Below are 21,863 nucleotides of genomic sequence, written 5' to 3'. Positions count from 1 at the left end.
TTTACAATTTTAAGAACAAAAATGTTTGCTAATCAGAAAAAAATTACTTTTTCGTCCCTCATGTTCTCGTAGGTTAGCATTCAGTTCCACATTCTTCGTTTGGTATCACTCTTCCCAATATATTTCGGACTGACTGAGCACAGTTATTTCTGCTCTTTAGAGTTAGTGTACATTTACTGTTCATTCTTTTGTTTGTCCTTAGGTATATGTGTGAAAGAGAGAAGACTGATACAAACAATAATGTATTCCATTATCGCTTTCATAGCTGTTGGCCCTGAACAACGTCTTACTGTACTGGTGTCAGTGACGTTGAGTTAGGGTGAGCTATAAAAAACTGCGAGCAATTATGGGAAGGGACTGAGGGTCACTGGTGTGTTTACACGACCCTACTCTACCTACCACCTCAAGCAGTCTGGCGTTCGCAGTTCACTTCGTCCCAGATGTTTTCGGCCAATGTATACATGCTGATGTAACACGGATCCTAATTTTATTAATTCTTACACAAATCATAGCAAATCACAGGATGGGTGTAGGGGAAAAAATAAAAAAAAAGCCAGGTGTGCCAGACGAGTCTTTTCACATATGTAAGAAAAAGAAATTGATTTTAATACTTTGAAAAAATGGTCCAAAGGCCGACCACGGGAGCACACAAATATCTGAACCCACAGCCATTGAGGGGATTAAACATACGTTTTACTTTAAGCAGTAAAATCACCTTACCAAATTGGTTCTTCCTGATAGTCTGTTATATTTTTAAGATTATTTCTGCGTTGGTAAATACAGTAAACGTTTCTTATTAAATCTGTTTCCCTGTCATTTTTAGCTGTTCTGGTGTGACAACTCTTGTTTATTTTGTTAATGTAATGGCAGAAAGGACTGTTCTTCCCTAAGTGTTTAACTAAACCTGGCCTAACCGAGCTTATCTGTACCTAATAATTTTAACCTAACCTAACCTCCAGTTGGGAAATTGGGAAACGATATCCACCTTTGAGCATGTTGAGTTTCCTCCACTGCGCTGGAAACGATCGTAGGGGAAAGTGACGATAATAATGGGGAGGAAATTTTTCATCAAGAAAAAGTAATTTGCCAAACAAGTTGTCAGAAAATTACAGAAACAAGCTGGAGGATTATGAATTGAATTGGTAAGGTCTTTCTGCTGGTTGAAGTGTTCAATGAAATACACAAGTATTTTCCCAAACTCTGATGAATATAGCGTGGAAAAATTGAACCATTTGAAACACGCACTAGTAGAAACAGGGTTTTCATTGTATTTTGCCTGGTGTAAATTTTCTTCAGACTGACATGGGAAGATAGTTGTGTCTTTCATTGTACATTTACCGGTAAATAAATCAATCTAACAGTACTTGTGTTTTGTTTCTGCCAGATTAATTGTGATTTCATACTATTCAGGCACTTCTTCACATCATATAGTCTGGATAATTGGGCTATCTCTGCATTTCCTATCACACTGAGTATCGATTTTCGCATCATCGAGACATATTTTCGTACTGTGGAATTTGTCCTATATTAATCGATTTCGTACCATTGAAAATTCATACTTTGGGTTTTCTAATTTCGAGGACTCACTGTATTTATGTAGCTGTGGATATCACTCGGCCAGTCGCCTAGTGGTATCTGCTGTGAGGAAGGTTGGTGTGTGAGGGGAGGGTGGAGAGAGACATCGAGGAGGGAAGGAGAAAAGCAGTGAGAATGAGTTACCAGCTTCCTCCTAATGCTTCCAGAGAGATAGAGAAAGAGAGAGTAATGTGTATTGGTGCAACAGGAGAGGCACGCTGTCGCCAGATTCCCCTCTTGCCAGGTGGGTTGCCAGCTCGCTCCCCACGCTCTAATTAGAGCTCAGAGCGCTACTTTTACACCCCTTATTTACCCCACTACATCTGTTCCATTACCTCCTATTGACCTTGCATTAGATTTTGTTATTCTAAACAATTTTGACCCAAATTGCCTTTCCAGGGGTGATAATATTGCGGGAAATGCGTTACGAATTGTTTACTTTTCGGACATTGTTGTTGATGCTACTTAGCACCTGGATTCAAGATAGAGGTTGAGAATGAGAGCTACCTATCACCCTAATACCCCATAAATTTTCTGTTGTGCTGATCCATCTAGAACCTTTGTGGTACATTGTTGAAAATCTTGCTCATAAGAAGTATGTCGCAGCTTTCCGAGACACCTGCATGTGAGGTAAAGTTTGTCACAGCCCACGGGTTAAAGATGCTGAGTGACAAAATGTCAGGAATAAAATCTAACTCTTAAGTCTTGTTTCCTTTCCCATCATACTTAGCTGTTCTTTGAAAATGGAATTAGTAAATAATGACCATTTACTCCCCAGGCCGAATTATTGAGGGTAGCCCAGCCGAGAGATGTGGGAAGCTCAACGTAGGTGATCGCATCCTGGCAGTAAATGGGGTGGACATAAAAACCCTCCACCATGGTCACATTGTCAACCTGATCAAGGAGTCTGGCTACACAGTTACCCTCACCATTGGGCCGCCTAGGGGTTCGTGACTTACTTTTCCTAATGAAATGTTATGTGCAGGTCTGGTTTAGGTTTTCTCGTCTTTGCTGGCTGCAGACTAAGAGAACTGCATTGCTTAATAAAAAAAAAAAAAAAAAAAAAAAAAAAAAGTTTGTCAGTGGTCTTTGTTGGATGTAGAATATTGTTCCAATTACTTACCTTTGGTATGTTTTGCTTGTTTTAATTTAAATTTTAGTTTTCATAATTACGTGATGGTGTAGTGGTTTAAAGCACCAGTCAGAGCGACAGTCTGTGCCTTTATTGCAGGTTTAAATCTCCAACAGGCAGCTTTTGGCTTACCAACCACATACATTAATGTCCCCAGGGGCATAGGGTTTTCATCTACCTTTAAATGTTCAGGACTTCATCAGCCTAACCTGATGTCCCTTCACTTTCAGTTAGCTGTTGTTTGTTTTATTTATAATCTTAAATTTCGTTTTTTATTCATCATTCATCATCCAATCCTACATTGCCACATGAGGAGCATTGGAGCCTGGGGCTAGGCAAGTTGGTCCTGACATTTAAGATGAGAGTGACCAGCCTCACTCATTCCTGAGTGGCATAATGTAAGCAGTAAACCCCAACCACCCCTTGGATATAAACCTTCACAGACACAGTCTAGAGTGCCGTAATTACCCACTAAACCACCAGGCGCCAAGATTTGGTTATATGGTTACCTGTACACCAGGAAACCATTTGGCTGAGTGACAAGCCAAATGGTTTCCTGTTCACCAGGAAACCATTTACTACGCTGGGTGGTAACCAATTAACCAAATTTTGGCGCCTGGTGGTTTAGTGGGTAATTACGGCGCTCTTAAATGTCAGGACCAACTTGCCTAGCCCCGGGCTCCAATGCTGCTCATGGGGCAACGTAGGATTGGATGATGAATGAACGAATGATGAATAAAAAACTAAATGTGAGGGTATAAATAAAACAAACAACAGCTAATCACATATTGCCTCTTTGAGAGTGAAGGGACATGAGGTTAGGCTGTTGAAGTCCTGAATATTTAAGGGTAGATGAAAATAATTGCTTTAAAAGTTAAGATACTATGTGCATAGCACTGATAGGTGAGGTGCTTGAGAAGTGAGTAGTAGTTTGGGATAAACCTGGTAAAATGAAGTACAGTGTTAAAGAGAGAGTTCAGTGGCAAAGAGTAAATGAAGAAATTGGTATTACAGTACTTTGAATAGTAAGATGGTTAGTTTGAAGGTGAAAAGAACCATTCATGAAAGTAAGCTGCTGCTGATGTGTGGAAGTTAAATTTGGTTAGTGAGTACTGGGAATCTTTCCAGGTTACAGGAAAGAGAAGTTATCTCAAATCAGCTGTGGTCATAAGCAGGATGAATGGAATAAGTACAGTAAATTGATATATACTTCGGTAACCAGTCGCAGGCAGATGATGCAGATATAAAGTCAACAGATATGGAGTAGTAAATCCTAAGTAAATTATTCAATTTGGTCAAGACCTAAAGAAACTGACCCTCCCCTTTCCCCTCAGTTTATTACCCATATATTCTTCCTACCCATCACATTATGTACCAGTTTGAATAAAGGAGACAACAAAATAAATCATAATGCATCATCATATTGAAAGGGTTAATGCAGTATTTCCCATGGTGTGCCTGGATGACACAACAAAGGCAAACCTTGGGTTGTTTGTTATGATACTGATTTTTGTCATAATATTAGTTTATATATATATATATATATATATATATATATACACACACACACACACACACACCGGTATATATTTTTTTAGTATTATCTTCATTATGACTGCTGTGTAATATTTTATGTTCTTGGTTTTTATATTATCCCTGATGCTCTCACAGTTGTTTAAAGTCTGCATTATAGCTTTAATCTTGTTTTCAGTAGTTTTTCTTTCTCAGTTTTCTTGTTTTCATCATTCGTTTAGTTTCGTTTTCGTTTCGTTTTTAAAGGCTCCAACATGCTTGCATGTGTCGGCCTTGGTCACCTAATGGCGATTCTTCACGTCGCATGATCCATTGCAGCCTCCCTGTTCAGTCCCTTAACCCTGAGGTCACACTTAATGACCTCGTCCCATGTCTTTCTCGGTCTACCCCTCATAACCCCACCCCCAATATTAACACTTCTCACCTTCCTCACTCAATTATCATCCCCCATCCTCTCCACATGTCCAAACCATCTCAATCTACCCCTCCTCATCACAACACCAATACACTCCAGTCCCATCCTACCTCTCAACTCTTCCATCGTAAACCCAGCCCTTCCAGGCCTTGGACACAGGGATGCACTGCATATCCACCTAATCATTGCCATTTCTGTACGTCTGAGCCGGCGAATATCTCCCTCCTTCACTGCCCAGGTCTCACTACCATACAGCATTACACTCCTAACACGCTGCCTACAAAGACCCCTTAGCACGTAGGGAGAGTCCTCTCAATGTCAGGAGAGGCAAGAGCTCCCTGAACTTCTTCCAACCACTTCTCACCCTAGCCACAGAGCTAGCTCTAGCCTCACCTCCAGCACACAACATGTCTCCCAAATAACAAAATTCTTCCACACACTCAAGAGATTCACCAGCAAATTCAATCCTTTCACGGCTGACAATCTCCACCTGCTCACCCCGACACGCCGTCCACATAAAATCAGCATTATCTCGCAGTCTACCTCTGATACCACTACATCTCTTATGCACCCACTTATAACACACACCGCACAAGATGGAATTACTTCCCACGCCCTTGTGGCAAACTGCACGTGGCCACTCTTCCTCGTCTTTGACAGTACCACCACCAACACTAGATATCATCACTTTTGTTTTATCTGCATTTACCCTTAAACCCTTGTGCCCCATACCATCTCTCCATTTCCTAAACCTTTCCTCCACCTCCCTTTCTTTCTCTGCAATCAACACCAAATCATCAGCATACAACAACTCCCATGGGAGTCCGTTTCTAAAGTCACGTGAAAGAGCTTCATGTACCATGATAAATAACATGGGACCCAAGACTGACCCCTGATGCACACCATCATTCACGGAAAACTCATCACTCAAATCTCCATTCACTCTTACCTGGGTGTAAGCACCCACATACATAGCCATAACCACCCTAACCAGCTACTCCTCCAAGCCAAGCTTTCTCATTGCCCACTTCACCACCTCTCTAGGGACTCTGTCAAAGGCCTTTTCCAATTCAACAAAAACAAAATAAAGATCCCTTCTCCTACCAGTATATATTTCCTGAAGCTGTCGAACAATGAATATAGCTTCAGTGGTCCCCCTACCTGGCATAAACCCAAACTGCATCTCATCACTATTCACTCTTTCTTTAATCATACCTTATAAAACTCTCTCCCTTACCTTCATTATCTGATCTAAAAGCTTTATACCTCTATAATTTCCTCTTTTCAGGGCATCACCCTTCCCTTTATACACATTTACAATTACACTCTTCAGCCAATCATCTGGGACAACACACTCATAAATAATCCTGTTAATCAGGTCAGTGACTAAACTCACCCCTATATCGCCTGAGGCCTTCAACATTTCAGCAGTCAACCCAGACACACCTGCTGCCTTCCCCACCCTCATCCTGCCTATTGCCTCACTCACAGTAGCAGTATCAATCAAAGGCCAAGGGCCAGACACTGGATCTGCTGGCTCCAAACCTTCCCTGTCCCAGTCAAACTCCTCATTCAACAACCAGTTATAATGCTCTCTCCATGCATCTTTAATATCCTCACTGTTCACCACTACCCTTCCGTCATCATTCTTCACACACTGCTCACCTATAATATCCCGATTATCCCTTTTCACTTGACCTGCCACCCTAAATATATTTTTCCTTTCCCCATGATTTAGGTTATCAAGTAATAGTCTCTGTGACTCAGACTTTGCCCTGTATACCTCTCTTCTAGCCCTACGCTTGGCAGCCAAATATTCCTCTTTGCTACCACCCTTCTTCCATTCCCGGAAAAGCCTTCTTTTCTCCTTAACTGCAGCTTCTACACCCTCATCCAACCACCAAGTTACTTTATGTCTTGGTGGTCCTCTTGTCCAACCACATGTTACATCAGTAACTCTCAAGAAATTGTTCTTGAGGGCTCTGTACTGTTCATTAACGCCTCTGTCTACAGCTCCCTGTTCAGCCATCTCTCTCCTCAACTCGCTATAGAAGGCATCCCTTACTACTTGGTTTTTCAGCTTCCATATTTTCCTCCTAGGTACATAAGTCCTCTTTTTCATCACTTGTTCTTTAAGCACCATATCACAAATCAATAGTTTGTGCTGCTGCACACACTCCTCACTTCCTATAACTTTAACACCCCTCACTAACCTCCTATCAGCCCTCTTAACCAGAAAATAATCTATCTGACTGCTATTTCCCCCAGACTCATACATAATTAACCTACTATCTTTTTTCCTAAAATATGTGTTGCACACAATCATGTCCGTTGCCTCCCCAAACTCGAGTATTCTTTCCCCTTCTACATTCCTTAGACCATACGCACAAAACCCCCATGCACTCCTTCATAACCTTGTGCTGCTTCACCTACATGACCATTTAAGTCCCCTCCCAAAATCACTATCTCATCATCCCGCATACCACCCACTACACGTATTAAATCATCCCAAAATCTGTCTTTCTCTGCTTCATCCAATCCTGCCTGTGGAGCATATGCCAATATAATCGCAGCTATCTTTCTACCCAACAGAATTTTCACTACCAATATCCTATCGCTTACTCTCAAAACATTCATAACATATTCCACCCATTTCTCCGCAACCATCACACTAACACCTCCATATCTGTCTGTCTCCTCCTGCCAAAACAACTTATAGCAACAGTCCTTCCCAACAATCTTTCTGGCAGATCCACCCCTGTACCGGACTTCCTGCAAACACGCCACATCCACCCACCTCCTACTGAATGCCTCAACGACTTCTCCCGCTCTTCCCCTCAAACTTCCCACATTCCATGAACCTACTCTCATCCCTCTGGGTGATTTACTGTCCTCAGACATGCTTTGAAACTTATTTTGTTTTGTCATCTTCGGCATCATGTTACTGTATTTTCTTAGGTACAGTCCCCAAGTTCCACATTTCCAAGCAGGCTTCATGTTTCAAACAATATGACAGCATTGTGTGCATCTATATTTAACTGGATGGATGCGTTTCTAGGAACAGTGGAATTTAGGTAGCTCAGAAAATACTATAGTCAAACCAGAATATGATGAGCTCTGAGGTGAGGCAGGTAAGAAAAGTGCATATGCCAAACATTTAAACCTTCAGCTGTACATTGTCGAATGTTAAGATATTAACAACTTTGTATTAGCTTGAAATAATCCATATATAATATATAAAAAAAAAAATTCATAGTAACAATTTATTTTCTTTATAAGAATATAAACACTGACTCTCTACAACTTGTGACAACGTTGTTTAGACCACGCTGCCACGTTTCCGGTGACCCACGTGTTGGGGTCAGTCACGGCCACTCGCCTACCACTCGCCATAGCTTGTATTTTTATACTATAATAGCCTTAATGGAACCAAAAAGACTAAACGTAACAAAAGTACAGTAGCATATTTTTGGCGGAGTTATCCCATTCAAAATATTATAGAAAACAGATACCGGGTCGTTTTGTTTTGGTAAAGATGTGGCAGTGCTGTACTTAATCCCCCTCTCCACCCCAGAGCTCATCGTATTCTGGTTTGACTATACTGTAGACAAAATTTGTATATTTAGATATTGCCTGCAGCTTTAAGTCTGCATGTAGACATGAAACTGAGGAGGGACTTTCTATTTACCTCCTTCAAGCTTCTTTATTTTCCAGATGATACCTCCAGCTCCACCTCCAACTCTCAGCGGGTGAGTATTGCATCTACTGTTTCTTGCATGGCCTCAGAGTGCATTGCTGTGCTGGTGTATTGGTTTATTCATCTCAGAAACTAACATTGCCCGAGTATTTTGCATTTCATCAACTCTGACTTTCTTATTGGCAGTTTGAGTTTGAAGTATTGAATAACAATCGTTGAGTGGAATTTTTCTACTTTCTGTGCATGTCTAATAAGTGCCGTAAACAATTTCTTGCATTATCTGGTCAGTGGAGTTCAACAGACCCTTTTAATATTAACCACCAAGACTGTACTGTCTGTGACGACTAAAAAATTACAGAGTACCTGGACTATTTGGGACTACATTTACCCTGACATTAGTGACTTAACTGATGTAACCAAGACCACGTTGGAGTGACCTTCATAAATGCTCAGGCAGATTTGTGCATTGCAGTATGGGGTACAGCACAGTATGTCTGTATAGTAATACCTTATAATATGATCAGAGGTGTATTCATAAGGGCACTTACAAAATTCATGAATGATTATGACTTTTATATGTGCATTAGTAAACACAGATTTTTACATTACAAGAGTTGTTTTAGATCCAGACTTATCTGAATATGAACCCACTGGACTGTAGGCTGAAGCTGATCTCCTACAGTCCACCATCTCCTTTCAGGGAATAGGGAAGGAGTTGAAGGATGGTTGTATAGCGAGGCAGCTGCACCACTTGATTATAATAATGCCACTACATGAAGGCATCCCTCTTATATTCAGTTAAAAAATTATCACACAGGAAGGTTACATTGATATATAAAATTATTAACATAGCTTGTAAAGTCCCAAGAAGATAAGTATGTTTTATAATTTGTATATATATAACATCAGTGCCTGTGGGTAAATATAACTAGGAAGGTATACATGACATCCTTATGAAAGCAGGTTTCCCAGTGTGGGAGAAAAATCATCCATGTTGCTGTTTGTTTCATGCTAAGTGTGCAGATACTTTTTTGATCAACTGTACAGTCCTGAAGGTGTTGGGCTGCTGTCATCCTTAGGAGATACTGTGTAACCATAAGAGGAATGTGGCTTAGTAGTTAATAACATAATGAATACTTTTAGGCTGGAAATGCAGCCACAGGTACACAGAGGCAAGTCTCACTGCACATCTGAGATTATTTTCATCAAGAGTTTGCAGCAGCTTTTGGGACATAGATTTTGGTGCTTTGTTTAACTTCCAGCACATAGAAAAAATCAGGTGTATCACTGACAAACCCAATAACTCCCTACGAAATACTAAAGCATCATTTTAATTTGATTACATTTGATAGGACAATATCCATTGATTTATATGAATATATAAACATGCATAGAACTTTCACTGAACTGTCTTTAGCCTGTGGATGAAAAGGAGTACTGTATTGCACTGTCACTCAGAGAACTGATGACTGCTGTTTTCTTGTAAAAAGTCAGTTATCCATCCATGATATATTCTCTGTGGTAGAGGCTAACTCAAGTGGTATTAGCCCTTTCACCTTGAAAAAGTTTTTTCATTTTATTCCTGCTGCCTCCAGACCGTTGTATTCAACTTTGGGAAAGTTTTTTTCTAAAGGATTTGATGAAGGCTGTATCTAATTCCCCCAGTTCAAAAGTCCGTCCTAAGTTAACTATGTGTAGGTAGGCAGAATAAAACGGATTATTGTCAATATTTGCATGGGAGTGTAGGGTAAAAAAAAAAAAAAAAAAAAAAAATTAGCACATAGAGAGGTGATTATTCTTACCCCTCACAAATGTTGGCAAGCTCAGTGGATCTGTGTTGCTGCATTACACTAAATATTTGTGGCACTTGAGAGGGATGCTTTCCTGTGATGATGCTATGCATGTAGTAGAGAACCTTGCCAGATGCAAAAACATTCTTCACCTCCCCCCACACCTCCCAGAAGGAGGCTGCTGGGCTGCAGTGTAACTCCCTGCAGTCAATTGGGTTAATGTCTAGATGGACCTCAGATTACATCTCCTGTTGCCACAGTACAGTACTACCAAATGTGTGTGTGTGCGTGCGTGCATGCGTGTGTTTGTGAATACCATTCACTTACATGCACTAAGGAAACAAGAAAATAAGCATTGTATTTGTAACCTACTGAAGCATTATTGTCAGATAATTTTATGTTAGTGAATGAGAATAGTCTGACAGGGAACAGTCTTTCTTTGCTGTGACGGAGATTTGTACTGACAAGGAGGAGACAAGGCACTGTCATCATACCCCACCTCTGCATGCTAAATCCTTGTGATACTGCCTATATAGATGACAGTCTGTGTGATAATATACAATATGTACAGTCACTCTTGTGTCAACCTGACTCAGTTGGTAAGATGATGATGGTCGTCCATCTCTCACACACTGTCCTGGCAGCATTCACTTGTTTTTTCTTGATAGAGCTGCCTGGGAACGATAAAACATATGTGACCACCTTTGGAAGAATTTCATTGCATGGTAGGTTGCCTACTATATTGATGGCCAGGAATATTGTTCACAAGAATCCATGTGTTGCCACAGCTTAGGGAAGGAGATTCAAGTTTCATTGGAAAATAAGTGAACAAGATTTTAGGGATGCAGTGGTATCCTGGTATAACTAATAAAAGCACCAAGATACAGAAGTATGGATGGAATGGAAGGTTCAACTAGTAATATTGTTTAGACTGACTAAAATACTCTCACCAGAATGTTTTTACTAGAAAGCTTGCTTTTATCAGAGTAATGACCTGAGTACAAAAGCGACTTGACAGACTTTTTGGGGAAAAAAAAAATTAGGCAGAACTTTAACTGAATGAGGAGAATCTGATGAAACTAAATGAGCATGGTTGGTGGTTGGTACAATGGACTGACTGTATAAAAGTGATGGACTGTTGACTGACGGGTGTGACCAACTGACTGGTTCTCTCCTCACAGAGCTCACAGGGGTCCATGATACTGGCCCAGGCCACACCAGTTTCGGCCCCCCTGGCCTCTGTTACTCCGGCCCGAGTCCCCCCCTCCGGCCAGGTGGGTCCAGTTTCCCTCCCCACTCCCTCCCTCCCTTCCCCCCCGGGAACCAGGAAGCTTTAATATCCCCATTTACTTCCAGTACTCACTTACCTTTCACCATCTGCTCCCTTTACCTTTCTTAACTCCTTCAGCTTGAGAGGTTTCTCTTAGCCTGAATAAAGTACCTGATAACAGCAGGATTTAAAAAAAATTTCCGTGGATTGGAGGGATTAATGGAAGTTGTTTCTAACACCTTCAACTTGGAGGACCTTCAGCTGAACAAAATTGTTTGATGATGTTCATAAAAATGACATCCTTGGACTGAATGAGTTAAGCAGCTTTCTCACTTCTGTCTGGTGACTCCTGTTTCACATAGTTTACCCATCCAATCACTTTATTTACCTCCCACTATACTTGTCTTGCACCCAACACTTGTCTGTAATTTGATCGTTGGCATAAGGTTTGTTATACTGTATTTGAAGAACAGTTTGGAAAAAATGTCACCTGGTACCTCTCACTGGATAAGCAGCCTCCAGCATTCACAGTTGCTTGAACACACCTTCAACTCCACTCACTACTCATCGGTTATTCCTCACATCTGTATTTGGTAAACAGTTTTATTTTTTACCTTTTCCTTTTTCTACCACACTTTTCTGCCATGGATGTATTTACAGGTATACTGTACTCCTTCAGTTCAGTGAGCCCTAATTCCCACCCATCAATCCACATGGTTCCCTCGACCTCATTGTATCTCTAGTTAGGTTTGGTTGTAGTGGGATATACCTCAGAATCTTGACTGTTTCACACACTGACATCAGTTCTCCTTGCCTTGAGGTATTTTCCAATGTTGGGTCTGTTTGACTTTCATGATAACGCTGTCACCTTTCGGGTAGTTTTGCACAGCTGTAGGATCCTTCATATTTCCCACTGTGAATGTTGATCTCTGTCCAGTATTTCTGATGTGTGAAGTTAAAATCAAACTGTAGACATCTGATATATCATTAAGTCAACAACCATGCATTTTATTCCATGAAAGTATTGTAGTTCACATAATGTTTAAAATGATGCCTTATATTTGTTGGTAAGAAAGTTGTCAGTGTATTAATTCATCAGTGCCCAACATGAAAACCTAAAGAAGGAATGGGTACAGTATATAGTGTTTTAGCTGGCAGCTTCAAACCACCTGCAAAGGGAGAGTGACACTTTTCCCATGGATTTCAGAAATGTTGGCCGGAGCATTGCATGATAAAACTCTGTCCTTGCCAGGCAGGTGTTATTACTATATTCAGGAGTTATTTTTAGTGGGAGAAATTCAAGCTATGTAGTCAAAGTTGTGACTCTGTAATTGCCCAGCAGTAGCAGCTTGAGGCTAGAGTTCCCCCTTGATTTTCATGTTGGGTAGAAATGAAGGGAATCCCATTTGATCAGTGTATTAAGTTCAGTTTACGAACACCTGGTGAGGCAACAAGTACAACATGTTTGAAGTACGTCCAGATACTGTTGGTTGCGAAGTTCCAATATACGTACAGAATTACTGAATATTTTAAGTTCAGACAAGTTCTGAACACTCCTGTCTTCAGGTATTAAGTTTCAAGGAAGTACACTTAATTTTCTAATCATTACTTTCTATTTGTGTATTATTTTTATAGAAAGTCTTACTGTACTTGTAATTCCTTGTACAGTATTCAAGTTTATGTATAAGCTCAAGCTTTACAAATATATTAAACACCTTCCCTTTCGTGGTACAGGAATTTGCATGTACATTTTTTTTTCTCCACAATTCTTGGATGTATGAATTGCATCCAAAGAACAGTTCTGCAGAAATGCAATTTGCCATCCAAAGAAAAGAAATTGTTAATATCTTTTGAGAGTTTTAAAATAAGAATATTTCTTTGGACAATTTTAAAATAAGAATATTTATAATACCAGTGTTAGTATGTCATATAAGATTTCTTTGGCACTCTAATCATAATCAGATTCTTTGGTCAGTGTTATAGGAACATTACAAAATGGAAATAGGGGATAAAATACTACCCCAATAACCTTGTGTCTCAAGAAGGAAGCTGAGAAGGATGTGAATCCCTCCTGTTGTTGACATTATGGAAGTGGCAACCCCACAGTCAAGCACTTGTGTTGTAAGAGCCTTGTATCTCCTGCTCGAGTTCGGGGATTAGACCTGGGATCTTTTCTAACAAATCATGCTCTTGCTGAAACGAGTCTCCCCACTTCGTATATATGTACAGTACGATAAGGCTTTGGTGTTGAAGTGAATATTATTTAAGGACATTTCTTATCAAAGCATCAGTATACTGTAATGTAAAACATCATGGTATGTTGCTGTATCTCACTGGATCCCAAGTCAGTAAGATTATGGAAATATTTCCTGTTAGCATGGCTGCTCAGTGTGACAGTTGCAGGGAGGGGGTGTGAAGCTCCTCATGTGCTCCAAAAGTCTGATAGGAAGTGACTGCATTGGCTTGAATGTTTTGGCTTCGTTGCTTTGTAACTTTGGGGTGTATATCTGCTTTGTTGGGTTTTATAAATTTTAAGAACTTTCTGATAGTGTGCAGCCTGCTATATATTTTCATTGGCTTTGCATTTAATTTCTTACCCTCGCTATTACTTGGCTTGTAGTGTACTTACCTAGTATTTGTCTTAACTAATTCTGTTTAAGAATAGTTTTTGGCAGTTTTTCTTATATGTAGTAGTAATCAAGTGGCAGAGCTGTGAATCTATAGCATGTGAAATATTGTACATATATATATATTTTTTAACCTCTTTGGAAATGTATGTTGCATTGAAAATAGGAGACATTTTGTGAAAGAACTGCAAAAAATTCAAGGATGAATGTAGGAATATGGAAGAACTGAAAATAAGTACAGTAATGCTAACTAACGAAAGAGAAGTAAGCTTGGGCAGTTGAAAGGATTATTCAGAAAAACTGATGAATGGAAATAACAAGAGCAAGAGTGATGATAAATAAAACTGGGTTTGATGGTACACAAAGAAAGTTTGCAGCATCCTAGAATTTCTAGTGACAGAAGGGGAAGTGAAGATTTGTATTAAATGCCGAAAAATGAGCAAACAGCAGGTGTTGATAAGATGTATGCAAAAATTATAAAAAATAGGTGAGATTGTATTTACCGGTAACACTTAATGAGCAATGTGGCACAAAACCTGGATGAGTGGAGTTGTGTAAGTACCTTAAAAAGGGACTGTGAATGAAGCATAGTACAGAAGTGAAGGTGATTCAAGATAGTGCAGAACTTACAGTGGAATAAATCTGTTTTGAGTGCAGTAGATAAAATATAATGAAGAATTGCATTAGAGAAAGTAAGACAGATATCAAAATCTTTGAGTGATAAACAGAGTAGTTTCCAAAATGGTAGAGGTTGTGTGGCTAAGTATTTGCAGTGTAACGAATGATGAAAAAACATGCAAAAGACCTTCAAGATACTTAAGGCATTTATGAAACTGGAAGAGGCACATGGGTTTGAACAGGGAAAGAATGTGGAAGGTGTTACTTACGTATGGTGTGGGGAATGCCGAATGCTGTCAATGTATTATGGTAGCGAAGAATGTATGAGGGTTCATTATTATTGGTGGAATGAGATTGTGTGGAACTGTGATGATTCTTCAGATTTATCAATACAGATGGGATTAGGAGAGAGATTAGACTTAATGTTCATGAAGTGAAGCTGGAGATGACTGGTAAGGGATGGCATACTTCCAGTCAAGCTGCAAATGATACTGTCACCCTGAAGTTGTAAATGGTGCTGTGTTTGGAGGCTAATTCAGTTTTGTGAATGACAGGGTCAGAATGGGAATGTAAGTTGAGTGTAATTAAGAGAGATCATGAGGAGAGTGTATATGAGTGAGGTGGAGGGGGGGGGGGAGAGGGAGGAGGAGACAAAGGATGGGATGAGGGATGGAGTGGAGAGGTATATGAGAGAGGGGTGTGTGAGCTGGGAGGAGGGCAGTGAAATGGCAGGGGAAAGGGCAACATGGAGGTGATATGTTTGTGGCCACCGCTTAAGGGATTAAGGTGCCTGGCTATAAGATAGACAGGTAAATAGACTTTCTTTGTAATGCCTTGGTGAATGGAGGAACTTGAACTGGCAGAAAAGTTTGTATCACTGCACTGATGCAGTGGAGTGGAATATTACTAGTGGATTGAAGAAGGCTGTGATTTTGCTTTGGCAGCGATCAAGATAGTGAAGAAAGCACTTTAGAAAGTGTGTAAGGTACTTATTGCATTCATGCCCTCATGTATCTGAAAAAAGTGTTTGATGATAAAAATAGAAAAGAATTATGGAAGATTTTATGTATGTTTGATGTGGAAGGATAACTTGAATTTTAAAGACTTTATGATGAAAGTGAAGTGTGTGTTAGAGTAGGTGGATGCTCAAGTGACTGGATCATTATCATTGTTAAGAGTGAGACAAGGGTGTTTGATGTCCACATGACTGCTAAGTATAAATTGAGATTGGGTTATGAGAGATTTGTGGAAAGAGGGATGAGTGGTGATTTATGGTGAGGGATTGACTTTCCCAAATGTTATAAATGCAGATGATAACTGTGTTGCTTGTTAATAGTGAACAAGGTGTTTGGAGACTGGTTCAGTTTTGTGAATGTTTATGATATCCATGGTTTTAAAATAAATGTAGATAAGCATAATGTGTTGGTAGTTGAGAGCAGTGACTGTCTGTGTGATGTGCCAGGGATTGTAGAGAGAAACTTTAATTGGTGAATAAGTGAAAGTACTGTACCGCAGTGCAGCAACAGAAAAGAGGTAAATATGCAAAGGAAGTGGAGAGTATGGTAGTAGCAGAGTAAACCTGGTCTGTCTGGCTGAGCAGACCCATCCTCTGCAGGCAAGTAATTGCCTATGTAAGGCAGTCCCATGCATAGAACTGATGTTTCCTTGTGGCAGACTGCTCCTCACAACAGTAAGTCATGGAGAACTTGGTTCCCAGATGAATGCCAAATTTGTGGCTCCACCCAGTTAACAGGGTCCTCATAGTAGGCTCCACATCACTCCGTTATTTGATTGTGTGGTTACAACGTAGCATTTTAAATGTTTTCCAGGGTTACAGGAAATTATGCTTGTCATTGTTTAGAGTCATCTTAACCAAGAAGCAGGCAACACAAGTTCAAATGAGTTGGATGATGGTTACCACTGGAGAGTAGAATCGTTCAGGGAAGAAAGGTAGCTTATACAATGAACTTACTATTTAGCAGAGGTCTGAGTATGAGGTCTGCCCCCAAAGAAACAACTTTTTAAATGGCGCACCAGTGAGCTGGCGTAGCTTGCTCACCATGGGAGCGCTGTGTAGCAATGACTTTGAGCTTTAGTCTAACACCAGCTGCATCATGCCACATCGTTTAGTCATCAAGGTACATGGGCATGAGTGAATGTGTTCAGTGCACTTGGTGATTTGTTGGAAGCTGAACAATAAAGGATCTTGAAGAGCAGCGTGTGTGCATGAAATTCTTTTTCAAATTAGGAAAAACTTTTATGGAGACTTTTCAAATGTTGCAACAGGCTTATGGGGAGTATTGTTTGAGCAGTACACAGTGTCACAGGTGATTCCAGCAGTTCATATCAGGTAGAACATCTACTGGAGATGATCCCAAATCTGGACAGCCTCCCTCATCAAGAGATGATGATTATGTCGAGAAAGTGCATGCTGTGATCCATGAAAATTGTCTCCTGACTGTCCGTGAAGTTTCCGAAGAAGAAGACATCTGTAAAAGTTAATGCCACATGATTTTAACCAAAAACCTGGAGATGGATCATGTTGCCACAAAATTTGTGCTGTGTCAGGTGACACATAAGCAAAAAGCAAAATGTATCACAGTCAGTCAAGAGCCGTTTGGTTGCTTATTTGCTGATGTAGACTTTCTGAAAAATGTCATAGCAGGTGATGAAGCATGGATGTATGGCTATGTCAAAACAAAAAGGCTGTCGCCACAGTGGGTTGGATCATCTTTACCGCGATCAAAAAAGTATGTCCGAGTTGCTAAGATTTTTTTTTTATTTTTTATTTATTTATTTTTTTTTTATATATTAGGAAGAAGGAACCAAAGGCCACAAGCCCACAAACTGCTCCTTCCAAGAGAAAAACAAAATACAAGAGAGAGCCAAATTCAAGCTCTGTTCATTTCAAGATGCCTGGACACACTGCGTTTGAAAGACTGGAGGTCATAGCTAGCAGGAAATACAGACAGAGGGAGACAGTTCCAGAGCTGACCTGTTGCTTAAATGAAGGACTGGGAATAACGGTTAACTCTTGCATTAGAGAGTTGGACAGAAAAAGGATGAGAGTTTGCTGCTAGACGAGTGCTATGCGCCCGTTGTAGAGGTGGAGGGATGCAAGCAGATAGTTCAGAGGAGCAGTGACCATTGGAGTAGCGATAGAAAAGAGATAAAGATGCAGCAGTGTGGCGAAGAGATAGAGGTTGAAGGGAGCCAGTAAGAGGAGGAGAGTTAATGAGACGAAAAGCCTTTGACGCCACGCTATTGAGAAGAGCTGTGTGTGGGGAGCCTCCCTTCACATGAGAGTTGTACTCTACACAGGGGCGGATAAAACAATGTGAAGGTGATGATCGTCCTTTTTGCTTGGAAGGGCATTGTTCATCATGAGTTTGTTCTGTGCAGTCAGACAGGCAATTAAGAGTTTTACTTGAGCGTCCTGAAGCATTTGTAGGAGGCGGAAGAGGCCTGAGGCACGGACAAACAAAATCTGGATGCTACACTATGGCATTACACCTGCCTACATTTCACTCCTTATTCACAACTTTTTAGCTAAGCATGAGACATCAGTGACTAACTTAGTGACATGGCATGATGTGATTATACCTCATACCAATTAATCTGGCCAGGCATGTATGGCAACACTGTTCCTGCCGAGATTCTGATTGGCTGGAGGTGTTTGTTCGATTTCGTTGTTGCTTAAACCGATACTCTCTTTAATATCAGATGTGATACTGAGTTTGTCGACAATACAATCGCGAAAAGCAATAAGAAATCTGTTATATACGTAACAACAATGAAATTTTCGTAGGAAGATAGAGATGAGCCAACAAAGTATTATAATAGTCCAAGTCAAGGTCAGCATTCGAACAATTCCTTTAAATTTCCGACACTCCATAATATAACAGAAAATTAAGGAAACTGGCATAATCTAAGCATTGGTATAACACATTTAAATTTTAATATCAGTTTGTACTGTGATAATAAAGGAGATATAATGAAATAGTTTTCCTTTAGCCTACTTTGATTTTTGCAATTTTTTCAAACCTCCCTCCCCTCAGAACTCGTCTTTTCATTTGAATTTTTAATTACTCAGAGTTGTGGCACAATTTAAGGATGCGGACTGATCTTATAATTTAAATGTGTTATACCAATGCTTAGATTAAGCAGGAACAATGTTGCCATACATGCCTGGCCTGATTAATTGATATGAGGTATAGTGTTAGACTAAATCTCAAAGTCGCTGCTACTCGGTACTTCCTTCGCAGTCGTGCTATGATATTTAAAAAGTTTGGTTTCTTTTTGGCCAGACCTCATATTGGCTGCAAGAGGATTGCTTAAAGTGCTCTAATGATCACATCAACCTGTAAACTGTGGCATTTTTGAAAATCTGCCATGCTCCTGGTGCATAAATAAATCAGTATATATATATATATATATATATATATATATATATACACACACTGTATACATGTATTGGTATGTATTGTACTTAGCATTTGTCTAATTTTTATTTATTTTTTGTCATACTGGTTCACAAAACATGAAGTGTAAATTTTTAGGTCAATATGCACCTTAATTTAGCCACTATGAGTATCATGAAAATACACACACATTTATATATATATATATATATATATATATATATATATATATATATATATATATATATATATATATATATATATATATATATATATATATATATATATATATATATACATATATATATATATATATATATATATATATATATATATATATATATATATATATTATATATATATATATAATATATTTACTGTATATATATATAATATAATATAGGTAGATAGATAGATAGATAGATAGATAAATAGATATATAATATATATGTATAGATATACTGTAGGTATATATATGTCTGTATGTATATCCATCCATCCATCATCCAATCATATGCTGCCCCATGAGGAGCACAGGAATCAGGGGCTAGGCAAGATGGTCCTGACATTTAAGATGAGAGTGACCAGCCTCAGTCATCCCTGAGCAACTATGTGAACAATAAATCCCAACAACCCCTTGGATATAAACCTACATAGGCTTAATCCGGTTGGAGTGCCTCAATTACCCACTAAACCACCAGGTGCCAAAAATTGGTTATACAGTTACCACCCAGCATAGTAAATAGATTCCTGGTGTACAGGAAACCATTTGGCTTGTCACCCAGGGTAGAGTCACCCACAGGTAGAAGGAAGAGGAAAGAGTGAAGGAAAAAAAAGACAGAAGAGGGAGTGTAAAGTCACCCATAGGCAGAAGGAAGAGGAACAGAAGAGGGAGTGTAAAGTCACCCGTAGGCAGAAGGAAGAGGAAAAAATGAAGAAAAGAAAGACATAAGAGGAAGGATGGAAAGAAGGAAGAGAGGAAAGGGCTCGCACCCAAGAGCAGCACGACATTGAGTGGATGGTGAGCACCCCCACCAACCATATATATATATATATATATGTATATGCAGTATATATACAGTAGGATCTCACCAATAACAATTTCGACAATAACGTTCTCAGCAATAACGGTAAATTAGAACAGATACCCAGTTTCTATAATAACGTTTGGATTCACTTGAATAACGGTTATTTTGTGAATGCTCAGTTGTTATACTGCAAATATGTCCATAACAAGATGAGGAATGAAACGGACAAACAAGAAGAGATGAAGGAAATTGCCGAAAATGTGAGCAGTAGTGAGAAGATGGAGGATCCTTCCCTCACCACCTTCCTTGACTCGCCCACCGCCGTCCCATCCACCTCCATTGCCCTACCTGACTCACAATCTGCCTCCCCCTCCACCTCCACTGCCCCACGGGACTCACCTGCTCGACCTGGCATACCTGCAACCCCCAGCATAATGACTGTGGCTGCATTCTGGAAGAAGTATAACATTCAACAGGCCGTAAATTTCTTCGTCAATGCCTGGAATAATACAACATTGGCAACCATTAATTATGCCTGGTCGGCACTCCGGCCACAACTCAAGTCTGCTGAGATAGAGAGAGAGCGGCCATCCGAATTAATGACTAATGATTGGACTTGTACATCAGATTTCAAGAAAATACCAGAAAAAGTATCGCAATCGAGTGAATGCCTGCCATCAGTTACTCATCACTCACTTTCTTTCACAAAGCTAGCCAGCCAAGGTAGAACAACAGAAGAGGGTTGAGCAGATGATGACATTGGGGACTTTCCTGAAGATTTTGACTTTATGGGGTTTGACGAAGTGTTGATGGAAGTAGGTGACCATGGCGTGAGAGGCAGGAGTGGGGATGAGGCCAGTAAGGGGTCAGGGGGTACGCTGCAGTAGCGTCCATGCACAAGCCTCGAAACAATCGTCATACCAAACACCTCATAACTCCTTTAGGTGAGTTTTATATTACTCATGATGATTTAAGAACTACTCTTATTATTTCAGCTAAAAAAAAGTAGCGATAGGAGGGCCCCAGGTGGGAAAAGTGGATAAAAGTCCTGGAGTGGCAGCACCAATAAACCCTTTATACACATATTTTAATGTCACGCAAATAACGTTTTTGCTAATAACGGCGTTTTTCTGGCACCAATTAGACGTTGTTGGTGAGATCCTACTGTATATACATATGTATATATATATATATATATATACAGTACCCTCGCGTCCAGCACGGTAATATTGTCATGCATGGGTCACGTGTTGGACCAAAAACGTGTTGGACTAACAATAGAGCTTATGGGGAAAAATGAATTATGTCAGCAACCCTCGGAAAAGTCACCCTAAATACCTACCATATACCTATACATATATTGGTACTATTGTAATTATAATAAATGGTACTGTGCTATGAATGATAACTAACCTTTTAGGATAGTGTTGGTGGGCTTGCTGGGAATGGAAGGTGGTATCCAAGGCTGTAGTTAGTCCTACTGGGTCCCCGGAGGATGGCTGCTGGCGTCAATAGCGGGTAATGGCTGTTGCTCCTCCTCAACCTCCCTCATAAATCCTTCAAAATCAAACCTCCCTCATAAATCCTTCAAAATCACACTCAGAATCACTGTCTTCGTCCATTACGAGTAATCCTCGGCAAAGTGCATGCTTCTCGCACTGTTGCCAGAGCCCCATCTCGTGACTGTGGAAAGTGATCGCTGTCGCTGACTCGGTAGAGAATAAGGAGAAGCAACTTTGTTTATAAACTGGTACGCA

The 21,863-nt window shown here is 40.0% G+C and overlaps 1 protein-coding gene across 6 annotated transcripts in view; it reads left to right on the top strand.

The window, feature by feature from the left end:
- Positions 1–21,863, top strand: part of LOC145401012 (membrane-associated guanylate kinase, WW and PDZ domain-containing protein 1-like) — a 554,078-nt gene that overhangs the window by 483,627 nt on the left and 48,588 nt on the right. For 4 of the 6 annotated variants that reach the window (XM_080273379.1, XM_080273377.1, XM_080273378.1 and 1 more), the window contains 3 exons: positions 2,354–2,521; positions 8,370–8,404; positions 11,324–11,416. In XM_080273379.1, coding sequence (XP_080129505.1) covers positions 2,354–2,521; positions 8,370–8,404; positions 11,324–11,416 — 296 coding nt within the window. The remainder of the gene's footprint in view (positions 1–2,353; positions 2,522–8,369; positions 8,405–11,323; positions 11,417–21,863) is intronic. The other 2 variants (XM_080273382.1, XM_080273381.1) reach the window with 1 other exon arrangement.

Source organism: Coenobita brevimanus, chromosome 54, assembly GCF_032717465.1.
Source record: "Coenobita brevimanus isolate Jiangsu-jjx chromosome 54, ASM3271746v2, whole genome shotgun sequence".
Lineage (NCBI taxonomy): Eukaryota > Metazoa > Arthropoda > Malacostraca > Decapoda > Coenobitidae > Coenobita > Coenobita brevimanus.
This window is presented reverse-complemented; position numbering and strand designations above follow the sequence as displayed.